The sequence below is a fragment of the Staurois parvus genome, unplaced genomic scaffold (genome assembly GCF_062004578.1).
Source record: "Staurois parvus isolate SC_StPar_1 unplaced genomic scaffold, SC_StPar_1.0 ptg000348l, whole genome shotgun sequence".
NCBI classification, from domain to species: Eukaryota; Metazoa; Chordata; class Amphibia; order Anura; family Ranidae; genus Staurois; species Staurois parvus.
The window spans coordinates 556040-577500 of NW_028318144.1; the positions used below are offsets into that span (position 1 = coordinate 556040).

General features: G+C 43.5%; 1 protein-coding gene across 1 annotated transcript in view; it reads left to right on the forward strand.

The window, feature by feature from the left end:
- Nucleotides 1–21461, forward strand: part of RSF1 (remodeling and spacing factor 1) — a 92379-nt gene that overhangs the window by 41555 nt on the left and 29363 nt on the right. The window contains exons 4-7 of the mRNA XM_089684504.1: nucleotides 2599–2804; nucleotides 7133–7278; nucleotides 14877–16804; nucleotides 18851–19054. Coding sequence (XP_089540630.1) covers nucleotides 2599–2804; nucleotides 7133–7278; nucleotides 14877–16804; nucleotides 18851–19054 — 2484 coding nt within the window. The remainder of the gene's footprint in view (nucleotides 1–2598; nucleotides 2805–7132; nucleotides 7279–14876; nucleotides 16805–18850; nucleotides 19055–21461) is intronic.

Consider the following 21461-nt stretch of genomic DNA (forward strand, 5'->3'; position numbering starts at 1 on the left):
GAAGTCCTAGAGAAGTCCTGCAATCGGGCGTGGGAGGAGGAGACCAGGGAGCTAGAGAGTAGGTGGTTGAGCAAAATAATAACAGAATTAACCAACAATGGCGACTATGCCCCACGGAGCGGGGCAGCTAGGGAGTTAAATAGTTTGCGGGGACGCATATGAGCGGGCACCTGTAGTCTGTGTCACAGTGTACCCCTGGCCGACAGCCACTTCGGTGGAGAGGAGGATCTATCATGGGAGTTACACCCGCATGCTCCACTGGATCAGTAAGTAGTGGCCCCTCCCCTTCTCCCCAGGACGCGGTGTGGGACGCAGGTTCTCCCCTAGGGTGGTTGGCCCTGCAGGGTCCCCTGTCACCCCCAGATCCCCCCCCCCCCACCTTATTATTGGCAAGACCCTGATAGTAGGGGCTCCCAGCCCTCCTGCGGTGCAATCTGTGACTCGCCTGGAGCTACCCTGGCACTGAGGGGGTTTGTCCTGCTGTGGGGGGTGGGGAGGTGTCTGCTATTGATTGTGGTCCTACCTGGACCTAGGAGGGGGGGGGGGGCTCGGATGGATGCTCTTAATCCAGCATTGTGCACGAGTGTAGAGGCTCTCCTTCCTCATTGGCTCAGAGACAGCAGCAGCAGGAGCCATTGGCTTCCACTGCTGTCAATCATAGGGAGAGGAGGGGGGGCTGAACCGCACTCTGTTTGTCTATGGACACACACAGCCAGCTCGACAGCAAGGCCGCACGAGTGTCTCCCTAGCAAACGGCTTGTTATGCTGGGTACTTGGCAGGGGAGAGGTGCCGGGAGGATTTGAGAAGAGGGGGATTGGGTCTGCTGAGCAGGTAAATATCACATTTTTTTTTAATTTAATATAAAAATGATGGTTTTACAATCACTTTAGTGGCTAAACGAAGTGTTGTACATACACTCTCACACGCTCATGCTTGGGCACCAATATTTACTAAGTCAGCACGCAGTCATCTCTGCTTTGCAGTGCTACACAATGTGTGTGCTTCGTTGTTTCTTTTCACAATGCGAATGTTTAGGTCTGCCAGCCCACTGAAAACCGTTCAGCCCTTTTGTGGCTGCTATTTTATCTCAACAATTGTTAGAGGCAGTAAATGGCCAAAGTGACAGGTTGTCTTTAAAAAAAGAGTGACTCCCAGGGGCGGACTGACCATTCGAGCACTGCCAGAGGGCCCAGGGTCAGTAGGGGGCCCCATGAGATGCTCTTGGTACCTTTCATTGGCTTTTTCATAGGCTTTTTTGGGTGTCGGCGAGGACACAGGGGCCCCATGATTCCCTATTGCCCGAGGGCCCCATGAGTTGTCAGTCCGCCCCTGGTGACTCCCCAACTACTAATGCTTACGTTGGCTGTGCTCTTCTGCCGCTGTTTCCCTGTCTGAATCCTCAGCAAATACCCAGTTTTTGGGTATGGGACTGTATGTGATTCCTCCCAGGATGCAATGCTCAGACCTCAGCAGCCAATTGCCAGGTGTAAGCACTGTCACCTGGAGGAGAGGAGGAAGTGATTACCCTGTGTAAGCTTCAAAAGGGGGTTGGGCTCCCAGCTTCAAAGGAGGAACAGAGTGCTGTCTATTTTCTCTGTCTGGTCTTTAGCTTTAGGCTAGGTTAACACCTATGCAGTTTGCGTTTGATCCGTTTTTGCAGTGCGTTTTGTGTTTTTGTTGCGTTTTTGCTTTTTTTGGGTCAACTTGTTGCTGGGCAGATTCAAAACGCATCAAAAATGCACGGAAAACGCAGCACTTCTATATGCAGTTCCATTGAAGTCTATTGGACTAAAAATGATGGCATGCACTGCGTTCCTGCATAAAAAACACACAGGTGTGAACCTGGCCTTAAAGTGGTTGTAAACCCCTAAATATACCCAGCGAAGTGACTGGCCATAGGTGATGCACAGAGATGAAGCAAATCCACCTATATAAGTTGTGCCTGTTCATTTGCAGTCGTATTCTGTACGTCTGGGTAAAGTGCAGAATTGATACGGTTTGCCTGAGCTTTCAGAAAGCAGGGGGCGGGAAGTTGAAGTTGCACACTGTAGAGCTCAGTGAGGAGAGCTCTGAGCACTGATTGACCATACCCTCCCCACCAGGGGCGGACTGACAACTCATGGGGCCCCAGGCAATAGGGGATCATGGGGCCCCTGTGTCCTTGCCCAAACTAAAAAAAAACCTATGAAAGAGGTACCAGGGGCATCTCATGGGGCCCCCTAATGACCCCGGGCCCTTGGGCAGCGCCCGAGTTCCCAAATGGTCAGTCCGCCCCTGCTCCCCACACACACAGGAACAGAGCTGAGGTTTTCAATCACAGGCTGTGTGTAAGGATGCAGCAGACGGAAATGACACTTTGTGCTCTGGATTGACACAAGTACACACTAGAGAAGGATATGCTTTGCTCATATTTCATGTCTGATGTTTACATCCACTGTAACAGTACAAAGAAAAAAAAAGCTGCTGCTTTCCCCCCCCCCCCCCTTTTTTTTTTTTTTTTTTTTTTCTTTCTTTCTTCTTATATTGCTGATGACATAAGCCACCAAGTTAGTGAAAAAAAAAAAAATTCTGAGCATGTTTTTTTTTCTTTTTTGCAGCACTTATGTGAGTGTCAGTTTGATGACAATCTGAAGTTCAAGAATGCCATTAATGAAGAGGACGCCGATTTGATGCGCATCCAACCAATCGGAAGAGATAAAGACGGCTTAATGTACTGGTACCAACTTGATCAGGACCACAATGTCCGCATGTACATAGAAGAACAGGATGACCAGGACGGATCTACGTGGAAATGCATAGTCAGGTTGGCTTTGTGTGGGGGTGCTTCGTTGTATTGCTGTGCGTATCCAGTAATGTAGTGTAAAGTGGACCAGTCCTGTATCCCATAACGACCAATTAGAAATGATCTCAGAACGTGATGCATTGATCTGACATCGTATTGCTGCGGTTTATAACACTTTCGTATTCTGATTGCTGTATGCGCTACTATACTGAATAATCATGCAGTCATATTTAGATCAAAATGGGAAATAACAAGCAGAGATGGATTAGATGGCCTAACAAGTTTAAGTTGTTTGCCGTGATTTCCAAGTTCATAGCTTAAAGTGGACCTTTAGTGTAATCTCTTCGACTCTAATGTAACTTTTGTCTTCGATTTCTACTGAAATATACAGTGGGGCAAAAAAGTATTTAGTCAGCCACCAATTGTGCAAGTTCTCCCACTTAAAAAGATGAGAGAGGCCTGTAATTGGCATCATAGGTAGACCTCAACTATGAGAGACAAAATGAGAAAACAAATCCAGACAATCACATTGGCTGATTTGGAAAGAATTTATTTGCAAATTATGGTGGAAAATAAGTATTTGGTCACCTACAAACAAGCAAGATTTCTGGCTCTCACAGACCTGGACCTTCTTCTTTAAGAGGCTCCCCTGTCCTGCACTCATTACCTGTATCAATGGCACCTGTTTGAACTTGTTATCAGTATAAAAGACACCTGTCCACAACCTCAAACAGTCACACTCCAAACTCCACTATGGTGAAGACCAAAGAGCTGTCGAAGGACACCAGAAACAAAATTGTAGACCTGCACCAGGCATGGAAGACTGAATCTGCAATAGGCAAGCAGCTTGGTGTGAACTAATCAACTGCAATAATTAGAAAATGGAAGACATACAAGTCCACTGATAATCTCCCTCGATCTGGAGCTCCACGCAAGATCTCACCCCGTGGGGTCAAAATGATCACAAAAAAGGTGAGCAAAAATCCCAGGACCACACGGGGGGACCTAGTGAATGACCTGCGGAGAGCTGGGACCAACGTAACAAAGGCTACCATCAGTAACACACTACGCCGCCAGGGACTCGGATCCTGCAGTGCCAGACGTGTCCCCCTGCTTAAGCCAGTACATGTCCGGGCCCGTCTGAAGTTTGCTAGAGAGCATTTGGATGATCCAGAAGAGGATTGGGAGAATGTCATATGGTCAGATGAAACCAAAATAGAACTGTTTGGTAGAAACACAACTCATCGTGTTTGGAGGAGAGAGAATGCTGAGTTGCATCCAAAGAACACCATACCTACTGTGAAGCATGGGGGTGGCAACATCATGCTTTGGGACTGTTTCTCCGCAAAGGGACCAGGACGACTGATCCATGTACAGGACAGAATGAATGGGGCCATGTATCGTGAGATTTTGAGTGCAAACCTCCTTCCATCAGTAAGGGCATTGAAGATGAAATGTGGCTGGGTCTTCCAACATGACAATGATCCCAAACATACCGCCCGGGCAACGAAGGAGTGGCTTCGTAAGAAGCATTTCAAGGTCCTGGAGTGGCGTAGCCAGTCTCCAGATCTCAACCCCATAGAAAACCTTTGGGGGGAGTTGAAAGTCCGTGTTGCCCAGCGACAGCCCCAAAACATCACTGCTCTAGAGGAGATCTGCATGGAGGAATGGGCCAACATACCAGCAACAGTGTGTGCCAACCTTGTGAAGACTTACAGGAAACGTCTGACCTCTGTCATTGCCAGCAAAGGATATATAACAAAGTATTGAGATGAACTTTTCATATTGACCAAATACTTATTTTCCACCATAATTTGCAAATAAATTCTTTTCAAATCAGCCAATGTGATTGTCTGGATTTTTTTCCTCATTTTGTCTCTCATGGTTGAGGTCTACCTATGATGCCAATTACAGGCCTCTCTCATCTTTTTAAGTGGGAGAACTTGCACAATTGGTGGCTGACTAAATACTTTTTTGCTCCACTGTAGTATACTTTATTATTATACAGGATTTATATATTATTATTATTATACAGGATTTATATAGCGCCAACAGTTTGCTCAGCACTTTACATTATAGTGGGAGACAATACAATAACAATACAGTTCAATACAAGAGGGATTTGAGGGCCCTGCTCCTTGGAGCTTACAATCTAGGAGGGAGGGGTTAATGGTACAATAGGTAATAACTGTGGGGGATGGAGTGGTTGGAAGAGTAGAGGATACTTTATATGCCTACGGCCTGATATCTGTGCATCTACAGTGTGAGATCTAAGGCGCTGCTGCATCTGACTGCTTGTCTCATCAAATTTGCAGTGAGATTTGGTTATGTCACTACTGTTCTCCTTGCTGGATAGGAAGCTGTACCTGAGGATCTGCAGTACTAGGATCTCCCTGCTTCTGCTTTATTTCGTGAAATGTGCTCTCCAAACCCCTCTTTATGCCACATTTATTCTTCTTCCAGTCATCAGATTCCCAATCATTGGGGGGGTCAAGCTTTGACATGAAAAGGCAAAGCCGTGCCACAGGATGTCTGCCTCAGGCTCCATGCACACGGGGCGTTTTGATAACGCTGGTAACATTAGCTGTGTAAAGTCACGTTTAAAAACGCTAGTTTTTCACCATTTTCTTAGTGTTTTTGCATTCGCGTTTAGCTGCTTTTTACCTCATTTAGTGGCATTTTTCCGCGTTTTTTTTTTTTGTCTTTCACCAAAAAAAAAAAATTTTTTTGTGGGTCAAAGAAAGTCCAAAAATGCCGGTTTGCGGCATCTTGCCACGTTTTTACATAAAAAAAAAAACTCCTCTAGAAACCCACTAGTCCTGTTTTTTGTTTTAGAGCCAAAAAACGTCCCAGCCAAAAAATGTTGATTCCAGTCTATGTGTGGATGGACACATAGGATAACATGCTGGGGGGTTTACTGGCTGTAGAAAAAAACGTCAAAAGTCAAAAACAGCCGCTGTAAAAATGTCTCTTGTGTGTGTGAGGACTCAACATGACACGATGTGAAACAAGGCATAGCAAGTCAGTAATGGGGAAGAGATCAGCTACAGGGAAGCCCATAGGCAACACAAAGCACTTTGTTGTCACGGGTGCTTTGAGGGAACCAAGCACTTCTTTTTTGGCTCCATAGTTACATAGTTAGTCTGGCTGAAAAAAGACAAGAGTCAATCCACTTCAACCATTAAAAAAAAAAAAAAGGGTTAGGGACTGATGTGAATGTACAATATATATGTAAAGCGCTAAGTAAATTGACAGGACTATATAAGTACCTGAAATAATGTTATAAAAGAAAATTAATATTAAGTGACTTGATTATTCATGTTGGTATTTTTTGAAGATTTGTGATTACTAGTGCATTTCTTTATTCTTACATTATTTTTATGTATGCATACTTATTGGTCCCTTTTTAGACGGGGTGGACCCATCAGCGGATCCGCTTGCTCAGTGGGGAATCGCCTCACTGAATTCCCGGTGAGCAAGTGGATGACACGTCTGTGTCCGCTCCGCTGCTGCAGAGCGGACAGACCCAGCCCACTGTTTTCCATGGGGTGGTCAAATGGAAACGGAATGCCCGTCCATTTCCACCCAACTGTCATCGGATCCAGTAGACCACAGGTGTCAAACTGGCGGCCCTCCAGCTGTTGACAAACTACAAGTCCCATGAGGCATTGCAAGATTGACAGTTAACAGCATGACTCCCAAGGGCAGAGGCATGATGGGACTTGTACTTTTGCAACAGCTGGAGGGTCGCCAGTTTGACACCCCTTATCCAAAGGAAGGGGGAGGTGATACAAAAGGTGATAGCTGCGGGGGATGATCTGGTGGAGGTGATTCAAGTACAGTACAGTGGAGGTGGGGTAGGTTTCCCTGAAGAAGCAAGTTTTCAAGGATCGCCTAAAGGCAGACAGGGTGGGGGCTGACCAGACATACTGTGGGTAGGGAGTTCCAGAGGATGGGGGAGGCTCTGGAGAAGTCCTGGAGGTGAGCGTGGGAGGAGGTGATGAGGGAGCTAGAGAGGAAGACATCTTGGGAGGAGCGGAGTGGGCGATTTTGGGCGATGTGCCCATCTGTCTGTTTTCAGTGTACAGGATCGGATGCTTGCGGGTGTCAGCGGACAGCCACCGGTCCAGAGAGGGCTATGGATGGTCCGATTGGGTCCACCTGAAAAACTGACAGGTAGACCCAATCAGAACGTCAGTGTGAAAGAGGCCTTATGGTTGGTAACCCAGTGAATAGATGGTATTGGGGTAGCAGCAAAATGTATGTATTTTTCATGCTGGTAGATTTGACTCATGAATGTTGCAAAGAAAAAAAAACCTAGTAATAGTAAGTTCTGTTTTTTGCTGCAGGACCAGGAATGAACTGGCAGAAACTCTGGAACTTTTAAAAGCACAAATAGATCCAGCTTTACTGAAGAAATCTGAGCCACAGGATAGTTCATCTCGAGAAAGCCCAAATCCAGAGGATGAAGAACTGAAAAAAGGAGAGAGCGGAGGTATGAAGCCGTTACATCATGTAACGTTTGTGGTCTTTTTCAGTGAATAGTGCAGGAGGAAATGCACTTAACCACTTCCAGTCCGGACACTTTTACCCCCTTCCTGCAGAAAGTCAAAAATATTGTTTTCCTCAAAATTGTCAGTCTTTTTTTGTTTACAGCGCAAAAAAAAAAAACCGCACAGGTGATCAAATACCACCGAAAGAAAGCTCTATTTGTGTGAAAAAAGGACACAAATTTCATTTATGTACAGTGTTGCATGACCGCACAATTGTCAGTTAAAATAATGCAGCGCCGTATCGCAAAAAATGGCCTGGTCAGGGAGGGGGGTAAATCCTCATGAGGGCAAATGGTTAAAATACATGATTTTCTGTCTCTGCTTTCACATTCCGTTATTTAAAGGATAAGTTCACCTTTGGGAACATGTTACATGTTCCACCCGTTTTTAGGGTGGAACATGTAACATGTTCCCATTGCTGCAGCCACTCTCAAATTTCCCCTCCTCCCTGTGACACCAGTACAGAAGCGTGGCCGTGTGAATGAATCAACTACATGTACTGACATCCTTTGCGGTTGTCCGCTTGTAGTTCAAACTGAACTACCATGATCAGGGGCGGACTGACCATTTGGAAACTTGGGCACTGCCCGAGGGCCCGGGGTCAGTAGGGGGCCCCATGAGATGCCCCTGGTACCTTTTTCATAGGCTTTTTTGAGTTTGGGCAAGGACACAGGGGCCCCATGATCCCCTATTGCCCGGGGGCCCCATGAGTTGTCAGTCCGCCCCTGACCATGATGCTGTTATTTTATTTATTTATTTATCGAGTTTATATAGCGCCAAAGGGTTTGCTCAGCGCTGTACAATAGAGGGGGGACAATACATGAAACAGAACAGTAACATCAAACAGCACACAAGGGGTAAGAGGGCCCTACTCTTTCGAGCTTACAATCTAGGAGGGAGGGGGTAGAGGTACAGGAGGAAACGGCTATGGGGGATGGAGTGGTAGGAGGAGGGAAGGGCAGCGGCTGTTAGGTGAGGGTGGGGTAGGCTTCCCTGAAGAGGTGGGTTTTCAGGGAGCGCCTGAAGGTGAGGAGGGAAGGTGACAGTCTGATGGATTGGGGTAGTGAGTTCCAGAGGATGGGGGAGGACCTGGAGAAGTCTTGCAGTCGTGCGTGGGAGGAGGAGACCAGGGAGCAAGATAGAAGGAGGTCCTGTGAAGAGCGAAGGGTACGGGTAGGGTGGTACTTGGGAATCAGGTCGGTGAGGTAGTTAGGGGCAGTGTTGTGAATGGCTTTATAGGTCAGAGTGAGCAGTTTGAATTTAATGCGTTGGGCAATGGGGAGCCAGTGGAGGGAGAGGCAGAGGGGGGTGTTGAGCGCTGTTGAGCGCTCTAGTAGTTTGATTCTTTTGTCATGGTGTAACTGCCTGCCTGTATGAGGTATGAGCAGACAGCTTACACTGACAGTCTGCAGGAGCCCTACATTGCTCCCTCGATCTACTGATCGCTGATGCAATGCTTTCCAGGCTCCTAGGAGGGAAAAAAAAAGTAAATGCTCCTTTTTTTTTTTTTTTTAATCTGCAAAAAAGTGCATTTATTTTTTAAAAGGTGAACTTATCCTTTAAGTTGGTGGCATGCTGTCTTTAAAATGCAGTCTCCTGCATACTGTGTGTAATCACTGTCAACAGCACTTTCTTGCTTCATTCTGCTTTACATCCTCAAATGATCTTGCTACATTTTTCTGAGTTCTCCCTCTTCTTTACAAAATACATATAATGTTGAAAATACATATAATACATATACAAAATACATATAATGTTGAAAATACATATAATACATATACAAAATACATATAATGTTGAAAATACATATAATACATATACAAAATACATATAATGTTGATGCATATAATGCGTTTCTGCCTCTTCCCACTTCTATTGTCATTCTGTGCCCCACGGGCATGATCACCCCTTTTTCCCAGCCCCCAGTCAGTGTGCGTGTAGTTGGAGCACAGAGCAAGCACAACAGACAGCACATACAGCAGAATACAGACGTAATATACAAGTCCTCTGATTAATGTAGTGGTACGTGTTGTACAGAGAGCAGGGCACAGTGCCTCCTTCGTTCCATTGACTTTCTATAAATTGTATGTAATGCGTTGATATTTACATATAGGAAGTTTTCCCTTTTGTATGCTGTAGGCAGCTAGGGTCTAGTGAAATATAGAACACGAGCACAAGGCGCCCAATAACAGGTACCAAGGGTAAGATGGGGGTCACAAAGGTGATCGATGACGCACCATCACAGTCCTTTCGTATAAATCTACAAAAAAGAGAAACTTCAGCTCAAGTTTTTAAAACATTCTTGTAATTAGAAAAAGTATTGGCAGATGTTTTTTTTTTTTTTTTTTTTCTTCGTTATCTTGCATTAAAATATTTTGCAAAGAGTGCATGGCTATTAACCACTTCCAGTCCGGACACTTTCACCCCCTTCCTGTCCAGGCCAATTTTCAGCTTTCAGCGCTATCACACTTTGAATGACAATTGCACGATCATGCAACACTGTACCCATATGAAGGTTTTAGCATTTTTTTGAGACCGATAAAACTTTATTTTGGTGGTATTTATTCACCACTGGGATTTTGCTATATAAATGAAAAAGTCCACAAATGTTGAAAAAAAAAAAAAGTGTTTGTCTTACAAAATTTTGCAAATAAATCTTTCTTCATAAAACGTGGCCAAAATGTATTCAGTTATCTTTTTATTAAAAAAAAAATAAATAACCCAAATTAGTTAAGTTTATAACCATAAATTATTTTAAAAAATGTTTATATATATATATATATATATATATATATATATATATATATATATATATATATATATATATATTATTATTATACAGGATTTATATAGCGCCGACAGTTTGCTCAGCGCTTTACATTATGGTGGGAGACAATACACGAGACAGCACAGTAACAATACAATTCGATACACGAGGGGTTCGAGGGCCCTGCTCCTTGGAGCTTACAATCGAGGAGGGAGGGGATAGTGGTACAGGAGGAAATAGCTGTGGGGGATGGAGTGGTTGGAAGAGTAGAGGAGGTCAGTATTAGCTGAGGGCGGGGTAGGCTTCCCTGAAGAGAGAGGTTTTCAGAGTGCGCCTAAAGGTGAGCAGAGTGTGTGTGTGTGTGTGTATATATATATATTCTATATTTTTTTTTTTTTTACATACTGTCACCCTAGCAGTACAGTGTCACCATAGTGACACTGTACTACTTGTGAGGGGTGATTATTTTTTTTTATTTTTTTTACTGATTGCTTTTACACCCATAGAGGCTGTAAAAGCAATAATTTCTCCTTCTCTCTGGCTGCATTCCTGCAGCCATTGAGAAATACTTTGAGAGCTGTGATTGGTCACAGCTTGTCACATGGTACAAGGCTGTTGTGAGTAGCTCTGTACCATGTGACCTCTGTGATCATTCACAGATTTCACAAGTAGTAAGCAATAATGTCAGAAGTGACATCTTGCTTACTACTATTCACGTGGTCACTGATTGGCCAGTCAGTGATCACGTGAATCAGGACCTCACACAGAGGTCCCGTACAGTGAACGGTGTTCCACTGTGTCCTCCGGACACAGCAGGCACCGGAGCGCGGTGCCGCGTGCTCCCAGGGAGTATGCACAGGCTGTGAATGTGGGCGCCGTTTATAAACCGCAACCCGCTACTGCACTGCTCCCGTCCGGCCGTTTATATACATGTGCCAGACGGGAAGTAGTTAAAGTAACACCCTTGCTGCTACTAAAATGTTTTTCACTTTAATACAGAGAATGTCAGAAAACCTTTTTACCTCTATATCCACTTTTAGAAGTGGACAAATGTCTAGTCTTTGTAATCCTTAGATGGAAGAAAAGCCCAAGTCTAACATAATTGTTAAAAATGTTCCTTCCCCCTCCTACTTATCTTGCCTAACCTATATAAAAATGATGTGTAGGGGCACGTGGGCCAGCACAGTGGCTAAATGGTACTAGTCGTTGGTTCAGATCCCAACCACGGCACCACCTGCCTGGAGTTTTGCATGATCTCCTTGTGCCTGCGTGGGTTTCCTCCGGGTACTTCGGTTTCCTCCTGCACTCCTCCAAAGACATGCTGGTAGGTTAATTGGATCCTGTCTAAATTGTCCCTAGTATGTGTATGTATGAGTGTGCGTTAGGGACCTTAGATTGTACGCCCCTTGAGGGTTAGGGACTGATGTGAATGCACAATATATATGTAAAGCGCTGCATAAATTGACAGCGCTATATAAGTACCTGTAAATAATAATCTGTATATTCACGTATTTTTACCACTTGCCCTCCTAAATCTATACAGTGGATATAAAAAGTCTACACACCCCTGTTAAAATGTCAGGTTTCTGTGATGTAAAAAAATTAGACAAAAATTATTTCAGAACTTTTTCCACCTTTTAATGTGATCTATAAATTGTACAACTCAATTGAGCAACAAACTGAAATCTTTTAAGTGGAGGGAAGTAAAAATATAAAACTAAAATAATCTGGTTGCATAAGTGTGCACACCCTTACACTAATCCTTTGTTGAAGCTCCTTTTGATGTGATTCCAGCACTCAGTCTTTTTGGGTATGAGTCTATAAACATGGCACATCCTGACTTGGCAATATTTGCCCGCTCTTCCTTGCAAAAACACTCCAAATCTGTCAGATTGCGAGGGCATCTCCTGTGCACAGCCCTCTTCAGATCACCCCACAGATTTTCCATCGGATTCAGGTCTGGGCTCTGGCTGGGCCATTCCAAAACTTTCATCTTCTTCTGGTGAAGCCATTCCTTTGTTGATTTGGATGTATGCTTTGGGTGGTTGTCATTCTGAAAGATGAAATTCCTCTTCATGTTCAGCTTTCTAGCAGAAGCCTGAAGGTTTTGTGCCAATATTGACTGGTATTTGGAACTGTTCATAATTCCCTCCACCTTGACTAAGGTCCCAGTTCCAGCTGAAGAAAAACAGCCCCAAAGCATGATGCTGCCACCACCATGCTTCACGGTGTGTATGGTGTTCTCTTGGTGATGTGCAGTGTTGTTTTTATGCCAAACATACCTTTTGTAAATATGGCCAAAAAGTTCAACCTTAGTTTCATCAGACCAGGACACATTTTCCCACATGCTTTTGGGAGACTTCAGATGTGTTTTTGCCAAATGTAGCCCGGCTTGGATGTTTTTCTTCGTAAAAAAAGGCTTCCGTCTTGCCACTCTACCCCATAGCCCAGACATATGAAGAACACTGGAGATTGTTGTCACATGTACCACACAGCTACTACTTGCCAGATATTCCTGCAGCTCCTTTAATGTTGCTGTAGGCCTCTTGGCAGCCTCCCAGACCAGTTTTCTTTGGTCTTTTCATCAATTTTGGAGGGATGTCCAGTTCTTGGTAATGTCACTGTTGCTCCATATTTTTTCCACTTGATGACTGTCTTCACTGTGTTCTATGGTATATCTAATGCCTTAGTAGAGCCATACAAACCAGTGTGCCTACAATGTAAAATGTGCACACAGTTAACCCTTTGATCACCCCAAATGTTAACCCCTTCCTGCCCAGTGTCATTAGTACAGTGTCAGTGCTTTTTATTAGCACTGATCTCTGTATTGGTGTCACTGGGGATGTCAGTGACAGCAAGTCTTTCTTCATAAGTTTAGGCCAAACTGTATTCTGCTACATTGCTTTGGTCAAAATAACCCAAATCAGTGCTTGTTTAGTTTGTAGGAAAGTTAGAGTCCACAAAATATGGTATATAGGCATCTTTCATTTCCTGAGGCCCAGAAATGTCAGGACAGTACAGATAATCCCCCAAATGACCCATTTACAGACCCAAATACAGTCTATGGTATTTAGTAAGAGGCATGGGGAGTTTTTTGAAGTTGTAGTTTTTTGCCACAGTGTTTTGGAAAATGAAGAAATTACAAAAATAAATAAATTTTCCTCCCAATTATTTTGGTAGTTTTTGGTTTGCACACTGTCACCAGTGCAGTTCAGCTTCATCATATAACTGACGTGGCAGCTGTCGGGGACACTGGTCAATTTTTTTTTTCTTTAGAGGTTTTTTGTTTTTTTAACTAACTGACCAGAGCACTACAATGTTTCCATAGTAACATTGTACTACTCTGGGGAAGTGATCAGGATTTCACTGTTATAAGCAATCATTTTTACTGAATGAAATTGATTCATTCAGTGTTTACTATTGTGGTTAGCTGTGATTGTCCCTGACTGTACCATGTGATCACTGTGGCCAATCACACAAATCAGCACAATAGTACACAATGGATGGCATGAATGAAAGCCATCCATTTTGTCCATTTGCCATGTGATTTGCTGTGATTGGTCACAGCGGTCACATGGTAACAGCAACGGCCAGTAGACTGGTTATCTGGACAGGTTGTGCTGCGGTGCATTCACCCGAAACTGTGAATGGTCCCGCCCAGCTTTTTGTCCATAGGCTAGGCAGGGACTGGCTAATCTGCTCCGATCGTGTGATCCTGCAGCTCCGATTCAGAGAACTCTCAACAACAGCTAAAATTTCTGGTAGCTGTGATGTCACCCATAGCCCCCCATAGCCCAGCTAGTGTTGGTGCTCCCTCCTGTCCCTTGCAGCATCAACTCAATGATACAGGGCAGCTGGAGCTGTGGGATCATATGACCGGACCAGAGTGGACTAAAAATAGGTAAATATACACATTTTTTTATACAGGTTAGATAGGTAGAAAGAGGGGTGGTAACATTTTTAAGAATAGATAGGTGTTAGGTACTCTTCCACTTTGATCTCCTATGCCATTTTCTGTTTTTGTATTGGTAGCACATTGTGACAGGCATTATTTTATAATGTCGGAGGGCTCTTTCCTTTGAGTCAGTCCCTTATGCCTTCTGAACATTGATCCATGTGGGAACGTTTTTCAGAGAGCGGCAATGCAGTAATGACCCCTCCCTTTTTTTTTTTTTTTGTCTTTTTAAATTGAAATACAGAAATTGGGAAGAGTTAGAACCCCTATCTGATTTTATTGTCTGTGTCCGTGCTGGGGAGATTCACCTTTTCTCTTTGTCCAGATGATGATTGTCCGTGGCACTGGAAGTGAACGAAAAACCCAATATTTTGAGTTGTGACCAGAATAGGAATAAAGGAGATTTTTTTTTTTTTTTTTTTGCGGGGACTTTTAGTTTTTTTAGAGAATTAGAGGGATTTTCACTTAACGTTCTCTTGCTGCCTCAAGACATGAAGTGAAGGAATATCTCCCCAATGGGACACAAACATTAAAAAGAACTTGTCAGGGCTTTTAACTGTTCACCGCTCCAAAACTAAGAAAAGTGTTGCCTTTAGAGTTGCTTTAGGTTCCCTTGTATGTACAATACATTGTGCCTGTGTCCTCCAGTCTGCTGTTCACTGTAGCCTTGTGTGTGTTTTGTTTTGTTTTTTTGTTTATATATTCTAGAATTTCTTTGTGGTACTTTCATATCCTTATAATTATTTGTAGAGCTCATACTTGTATAACTTATATTTCCCATTTTTTACATTTTGTTTTCTTATGTCCATGATTTACAGAGAAATTGGAAGAGGACTCAAAAGAAGGAATCAAAGAGAAACTAGACCCAGCAGATACCACAAGCACTTGTCCAACAGAAAATGGTAACGCCTGTAAGCCTGGCGATAAGGAGCCCTTAAAAACAATTTGCGAAATAAAAACAGAACCTCCTGATGTAGAGGAGGGTATAAAGGCTACCAAAGAAGAAAGTGACTCCTTCAAGGAGAATGTAAAGCCTGTGAAGGTTGATATAAAAAATGAAAAGGCAGAACCAAAAGACTTGAAGGAGTCAAAAGGGACTGCCGATAAGATTCCTTCCACGCAGGAGCCAGAACATTCAGAAATTTCTGTCATTGTCAAGCGCACTGAAGATCATGTGGAAAAATCTGTTGAGGATTCGGAGAAAATGAAGAATGACCAACAGGCCAAGATCCCCTTGAAAAAACGTGAGCTCAAGCTCACTGATGACTTTGATGGACCAGTTAAATCGTCGCTGTGCAAGTCAAAGACCCCTACAAAAGAGCTGCTTCAAAAGGATGAAGAAAAACTAGATGACGATAGCACAAAGATGTCCGCTGCTCCTGCAGCGGTTCCTGAAGGGAAGCAGTTGGTCAACGGAGAAGTAAATGGTGACAAATCACACAAAGCAAAGGTAGACCATGTGGAGAACAGTAACACCACCCCAAGAGAATCCATCATCAGCACAGCAAAGGAAGAGAATGGTGTAGTCGAGAAGAGAACTTCCAGTGTCATCAAAAGTTTGCATGAACTTAAAGAGAACAGCAAACCTAAAATCCCTGAGAATTTGGAAAAAAGTGCAAACGACCTCAGCAAAGACATTATTATTCCTTCATCGGAGGAATCTTCTCCAAAAACCTCCTTAAAAGAAGGTTCATCTGTGTCTGAAACACACAAAGGCAGTGTGGACCCCAAAGGAGGAGAAGGGCAAAAAGAATTGCTTTCTTCTCTTGAGAAGAAGACAGCTAAGACCAAGAAAGACTGCAAAAAGGATACCAATGATTCTGAGTCTGTAAAGGAGGCTGAGGTCCCGAAGAAGCCTGTCATAGTTGCCACTTCAGACAGCCCTGATGATAAGAAATTATCTGAGCCATGTGCATCTGAAGACAAGAAATCACGCGACTCTGAAAAACAAGATGTAGACGGTAGTAAGGAAGAGACTGCATCCAAGACCAGGGATACAAAAAAGAAATTAAGTGCAAAATCAAAACTGGCCTCATCCAGAAAAGCATCCGCAACAGCAAAGAAATCAACGCTGAGCGAAGAGAAGCCCACAGAAAGTAACAAAGAAGCTGAGGAAAAATGTGAGCCGGTGTCTTCTGATAAAGTTGAGGAAAAGGAGAAACTAGAAGAAAAGGAAAAACCAGAAGAAAAAGAGAAACAACTAAAAAAGCCCCCCGAAACTGAAAAGAAAACATTCAGTTTAAGGAGCAAACGGAGGGAAAAACAGGCTGCAAAGGTAATCGAAGATGCCAGTGAAATGTCCGAGTCTAAAGAGCCGGAGGTTAAGAAGACGGACAGTAAAGACAAAATCTCAGAAAAGCCAAGTTTACTTTCCAGAAATAAACATAGGCTAGAACCCATGGCAGAAGAAGACAACAGCGGATCGGAGAGCAAAGAGATGACATCCGAGAGGCAGAAGGACGGCATCAAATTGACAATCCGCATCTCCAACAAGAAGAGGAGGCCGGAACTGCCTGTGGAGAGTGTGCCTGTGGATGATGCCGAGGATGCTGAGAATGAGGACAGTATCGGGAGGAGGCTGAGACGATCTCCCAGGATCTCAAGACCTTCCATAAAGGTAGCTGACGTCAAAGAACGCAAGCCTGAGAAAAAGCAAAGCGACGATGAGGAGGAGAAGCCTGCGCCTGCAAAACCAGCTAGGGAGGAAAAGAAATCTGAAAAGGAGCCATGCCAGAAAATAAAACAGGTAAATTGTCCAGAAAATGTTTCCAATTTTTTTTTTTTATATATGTACATTATATATTGTTTCCTTTGTTTTAGAATCAAATTTAGTCTAAGTCTACTTTGAGTTAAAGTGGTTATAAAGCCTAAAATGTTTTGTTTTTTTGTTTTTTTTTTTACACCTTTAATGCATTTCTTGCATTTGGAGACAATGTTTAGGCATTAGTACCCCCACAGTTTATTTTTTGCCACAAGTGGAGTTTTATTTCAGTAAAACTGAATGTTGGCTGAGCTCAGCCTATATAGAATACTTTTCTACAGTTGCAAGAAAAAGTATGTGAACCCCTTGGGATTACGTGGAGTTTTGCATGAATTTGGCATAAAATGTGCTCTGAACATTATCTAAGTCACAACAATAGAAGAACACAGTCTGCTGAACATAATACTACACAAACATTAGATGTTGCCATGGTTTAATTGCACATAACATGTAAACATTCACAGTGCAGGGAGGAAAGAGTATGTGAGGCCCTAGCTTAATGACTTCTCCCAGAGCTAATTGGAGCCAGGAGTGAGCCAACCTTGACTCCAATCAGTGTGATGATATTGGATGTGTTGCTGACAGCTGTCCTGCCCTTAAAAAACACACCTGTTTTGGGTTTACTGGTTTCAAGAAGCACTGTCTGATGTGAACCATGCCTCACAGAAAAGCGCTCTCAGAAGACCTACGATCAAGAATTGTTGACTTGCATGAAGCTGGAAAGGGTTACAAAAGTATCTCCAAAAGCCTTGATGTTCATATGTCCACAGTAAGACAGACTGTCTACAAATGGAGAAAGTTTAGCACTGTTGCTACTCTCCCTAGGCGTGGTCGTCCTGTAAAAATGACTGCAAGAGCACAGCGCAGAATGCTGCATGAGGTAAAGAAGAATCCCAGAGTGTCAGCTAAAGACCTACAGAAATCTCTGGCACATGCTAACATTTTTGTTGACACATCTACAATAAGGAAAACATTAAACAAGAATGGAGTACATGGGAGGACACCACGGAGGAAGCCATTGCTGTCCAAAAAGAATATTGCAGCACGTTTGAAGTTTGCAAAAGAGCACCTGGATGTTCCACAGCACTACTGGCAAAATATACTGTGGACAGATGAAACCAAGATTGAGTTGTTTGGGAAGAACACACAACACTATGTGTGGAGAAAAAAAGGCACAGCACACCAACATCAAAACCTCATCCCCACTGTAAAACATGGGGGAGGGAGCATCATGGTTTGGGGCTGCTTTGCTGCCTCAGGGCCTGGACGGATTGTTGTCATTGATGGGAAAATGAATTCCAGAGTTCAAGACATTTTGCAGGAAAAGGTACGACCATCTGTCCGCCAACTGAAGCTCCGCAGAGGATGGGTGATGCAACAGGACAATGACCCAAAGCATACAAGTAATTCAACAAAACAATGGCTGCAACAGCACAGAATACGCCTTCTGGAGTGGCCCAGTCAGAGTCCTGACCTCAACCCGATTGAAATGCTGTGGCATGACCTTAAGAGAGCGATTCACACCAGACATCCCAAGAATATTGCTACACTGAAACAGTTTTGTGAAGAGGAGTGGTCCAAAATGACTCCAGATCGTTGTGCAGGTCTGATCTGCAACTACAGGAAACGTTTGGTTGAGGTTATTGCTGCCAAAGGAGGGTCAACCAGTTATTAAGTCCAAAGGTTCACATACTTTTTCCTCCCTGCACTGTGAATGTTTACATGTTATGTGCAATTAAACCATGGCAACATCTAATGTTTGTGTAGTATTATGTTCAGCAGACTTCTTCTATTGTTGTGACTTAGATGACGTTCAGAGCACATTTTATGCCCAATTCATGCAAAACTCCACGTAATCCCAAGGGGTTCACATACTTTTTCTTGCAACTGTATATAGAAATATAAGTAAATAAAATAGATCTGTTCTTGAAATATATAAATAGTTGTACATCCAGGACATTTGACATGTCCATCATGACATTGTACAGAAACACTCCCTTACTGCTTTTCCCCTCTTCATAATGTTTATAGAAGCCAAAACAAAAACGAAGGGCGCGGTGGACCAACTCCAGATCACGACGCAAACGTAAATCGTCCAGTGAGGACGAATCTGATGAGTCGGATAGTGAGGAAGAGTCAGAGGAGGAATCAGAAAATGAGGCAAAAGAAGAGGGAGTACCTGGGGAAGACGATGAACCCTGCAAGAAGTGTGGACTTCCCAACCACCCTGAGCTAGTAAGTACTGCACAGTCCATAACCTCTCCCCCCATATCAGAAAGTACAGGACATCCTGTATACTGAAAACCAGTACTGGAGGACATGAGACTCTAAGCTAGAATTTATTTTATATATTTGAAACTGATTTCAGTGCAAATATGCAGCACCTAAATCTCTGAACATCTCTATTTTGTCTTTTGAAAAAAGCTGCAATATTGAAAAATACCTGGGAGTCCTGCAACTCAAACTTCTGTATTGAGAACTCTGCCTCTGCTGCACTAAAATTCCATGCAGTGTTGTCAGCCCTGCTGCGTTTTTTTTTTTTCTGGTATACTACAAAACTCCTTCCCCTGTGTTACGAAGATCGAGGGGGGTTCCGTAGTGCAATTGGGGAAAAATGGGAAGGAGGCAGGAGTGAGAACAATGCTATGGATTTCAGTGCAGCAGAGGGGCACGGTCGGATCACTACAGGAAGATAGAAGCTCACTGGATTCCAAACAGGATCAACAGGTATTTCCTTTATTAACCACTTGCCGCCCTGCCACTGTAGAAATACGGCGGCAGGGCGGCACTGGCAGGCAAAACCACGTTTTAAAACGTGTGTTTTGTAAACAAATAGGGGCGCGCGCGAGGCGTGCCGCCGCCGCCCTATCTGTCCCGCCGATCACCACCACGGATGTCAGTCGCCGGTCCTTAGCGGCTGTTTCCCGGCGATTGGCGGTAAACAGTGACAGAGAGCACAGCTGCAGTAGCTGTGCTGTCTGTCACTTCCTTGTCAGCTCGAGGACGAGCTGATCGAGACAGAAGAGTTTCTCTCTCTCGATCAGCGGTGTCCCGTGCAGCACACACCCCCGCCCCCTAAAAAACACTCCCCCTCACTCAGATAACCCTTCCCTGCAAAATAAAGTTAACCCCTTCCTCCTCAGTGCCATTAGTACAGTGTCAGTGTTTTTCTTTTTGCACTGATCACTGTATTAGTGTTTTTGGGGATGTCAGTGACCCCAAGTCAGTACCCCCCAATGTCAGAATGTCTGCCCCAGTGCCGCCATAAGTCGCTGATTGCCGCCATAAGTCGCTGATTGCCGCTATAAGTCGCTGATTGCCGCCATAAGTCGCTGATTGCCGCCATAATTAGTATAAAAAAAACCCTAAAAATCCCACTATTTTTCCCGCCATTTGTAAACGCTATAACTTTCACGTAAACCAATTAATTTACACGTATTGTGTTTTTTTTTTTTTTTTTTTTTTAGCAAAGACATGTCACAGAATGCATTTTGGCAGGAATTTATGACTAAATTTGATTTTTGCATTTTTTTTTACTGGACATGTTTTATAGCAAAAAGTCCAAAATATTGTTTTTTTTCCTAAAAATTGTCAGCCTTTTTTTTTAAAGCGCAAAAAATAAAAACCGCACAGGCAATCAAATACCACAAAAAGAAAGCTCAATTTGTGGGGAAAAAAAGGATGTAAATTTCATTTATGTACCGTATTGCATGACCGCGCAATTGTCCGTTAAACTAGCGCAGCGCTGTATAGCAGAAAAATGGCGTAAATTGCAGTATCTATACCATAGTTTGTAGACGCTATAACTTCCACACAAAGCAATCAATATACACTTATTGGGATTTTTTTTTTACCGAAAACATGGAGCAGAATACATTTTGGCCTAAATTTATAACCAACTTTGAGTTTACTATATATTTTTTATAGCTGAAAGTAAAAAATATTGTTTTCTTCAAAATTTTTGGCCTTTTTTTGTTTATAGCGTGAAAAATAAAAAGTGCACATATGATCAAATACCACCGAAAGAAAGTTCTATTTGTGTGAAAAAAAGGATGTAAATTTCGTTTGGGTGCAGCATTGCATGACCGCGCAATTATCAGTTGAATTAGTGCAGCGCCGAGTAGCAAAAAGAGGCGTGGTCATTAGGGGGGTAAATCCTCAGGAGCTCAAGTGGTTAATGCATTTTAAAAGAGACAAAACAGAAGATGTGCATATACTGAAAAGATGAACTGGATACACTTTATAGTGGAATTCCAAGATAAACCTAACTAGCCTTAACCACGTCCTGCCCGGCCTATAGTAAAATGACGGCCGGGTGAGCCTCTCGTCCCTCCGGGAGGGCGTCATATGACGTCCTTCCCAGATCGCGATTTGCGCATGCCTGCAGGGCCACACTCTGGCGTTATCTGTCACCGGCTGTGTACCGGCCCTGTTGCCAGTACCATGTGACCAATCACAGCAAGCCACATGACAGTTGTATACAATGGATGGCATGAAAGGAAGCCATTCATTGTATACAAGTGTGTCTAGCTGTGAATGGACACAGTGATCGCATGCACAGGCTGGGCCAATCACAGCCCATCTCTGTTATGTGATTTAGCCGTGGCCAATCACAGCTAATCACAACAAAAACCTGAATGAA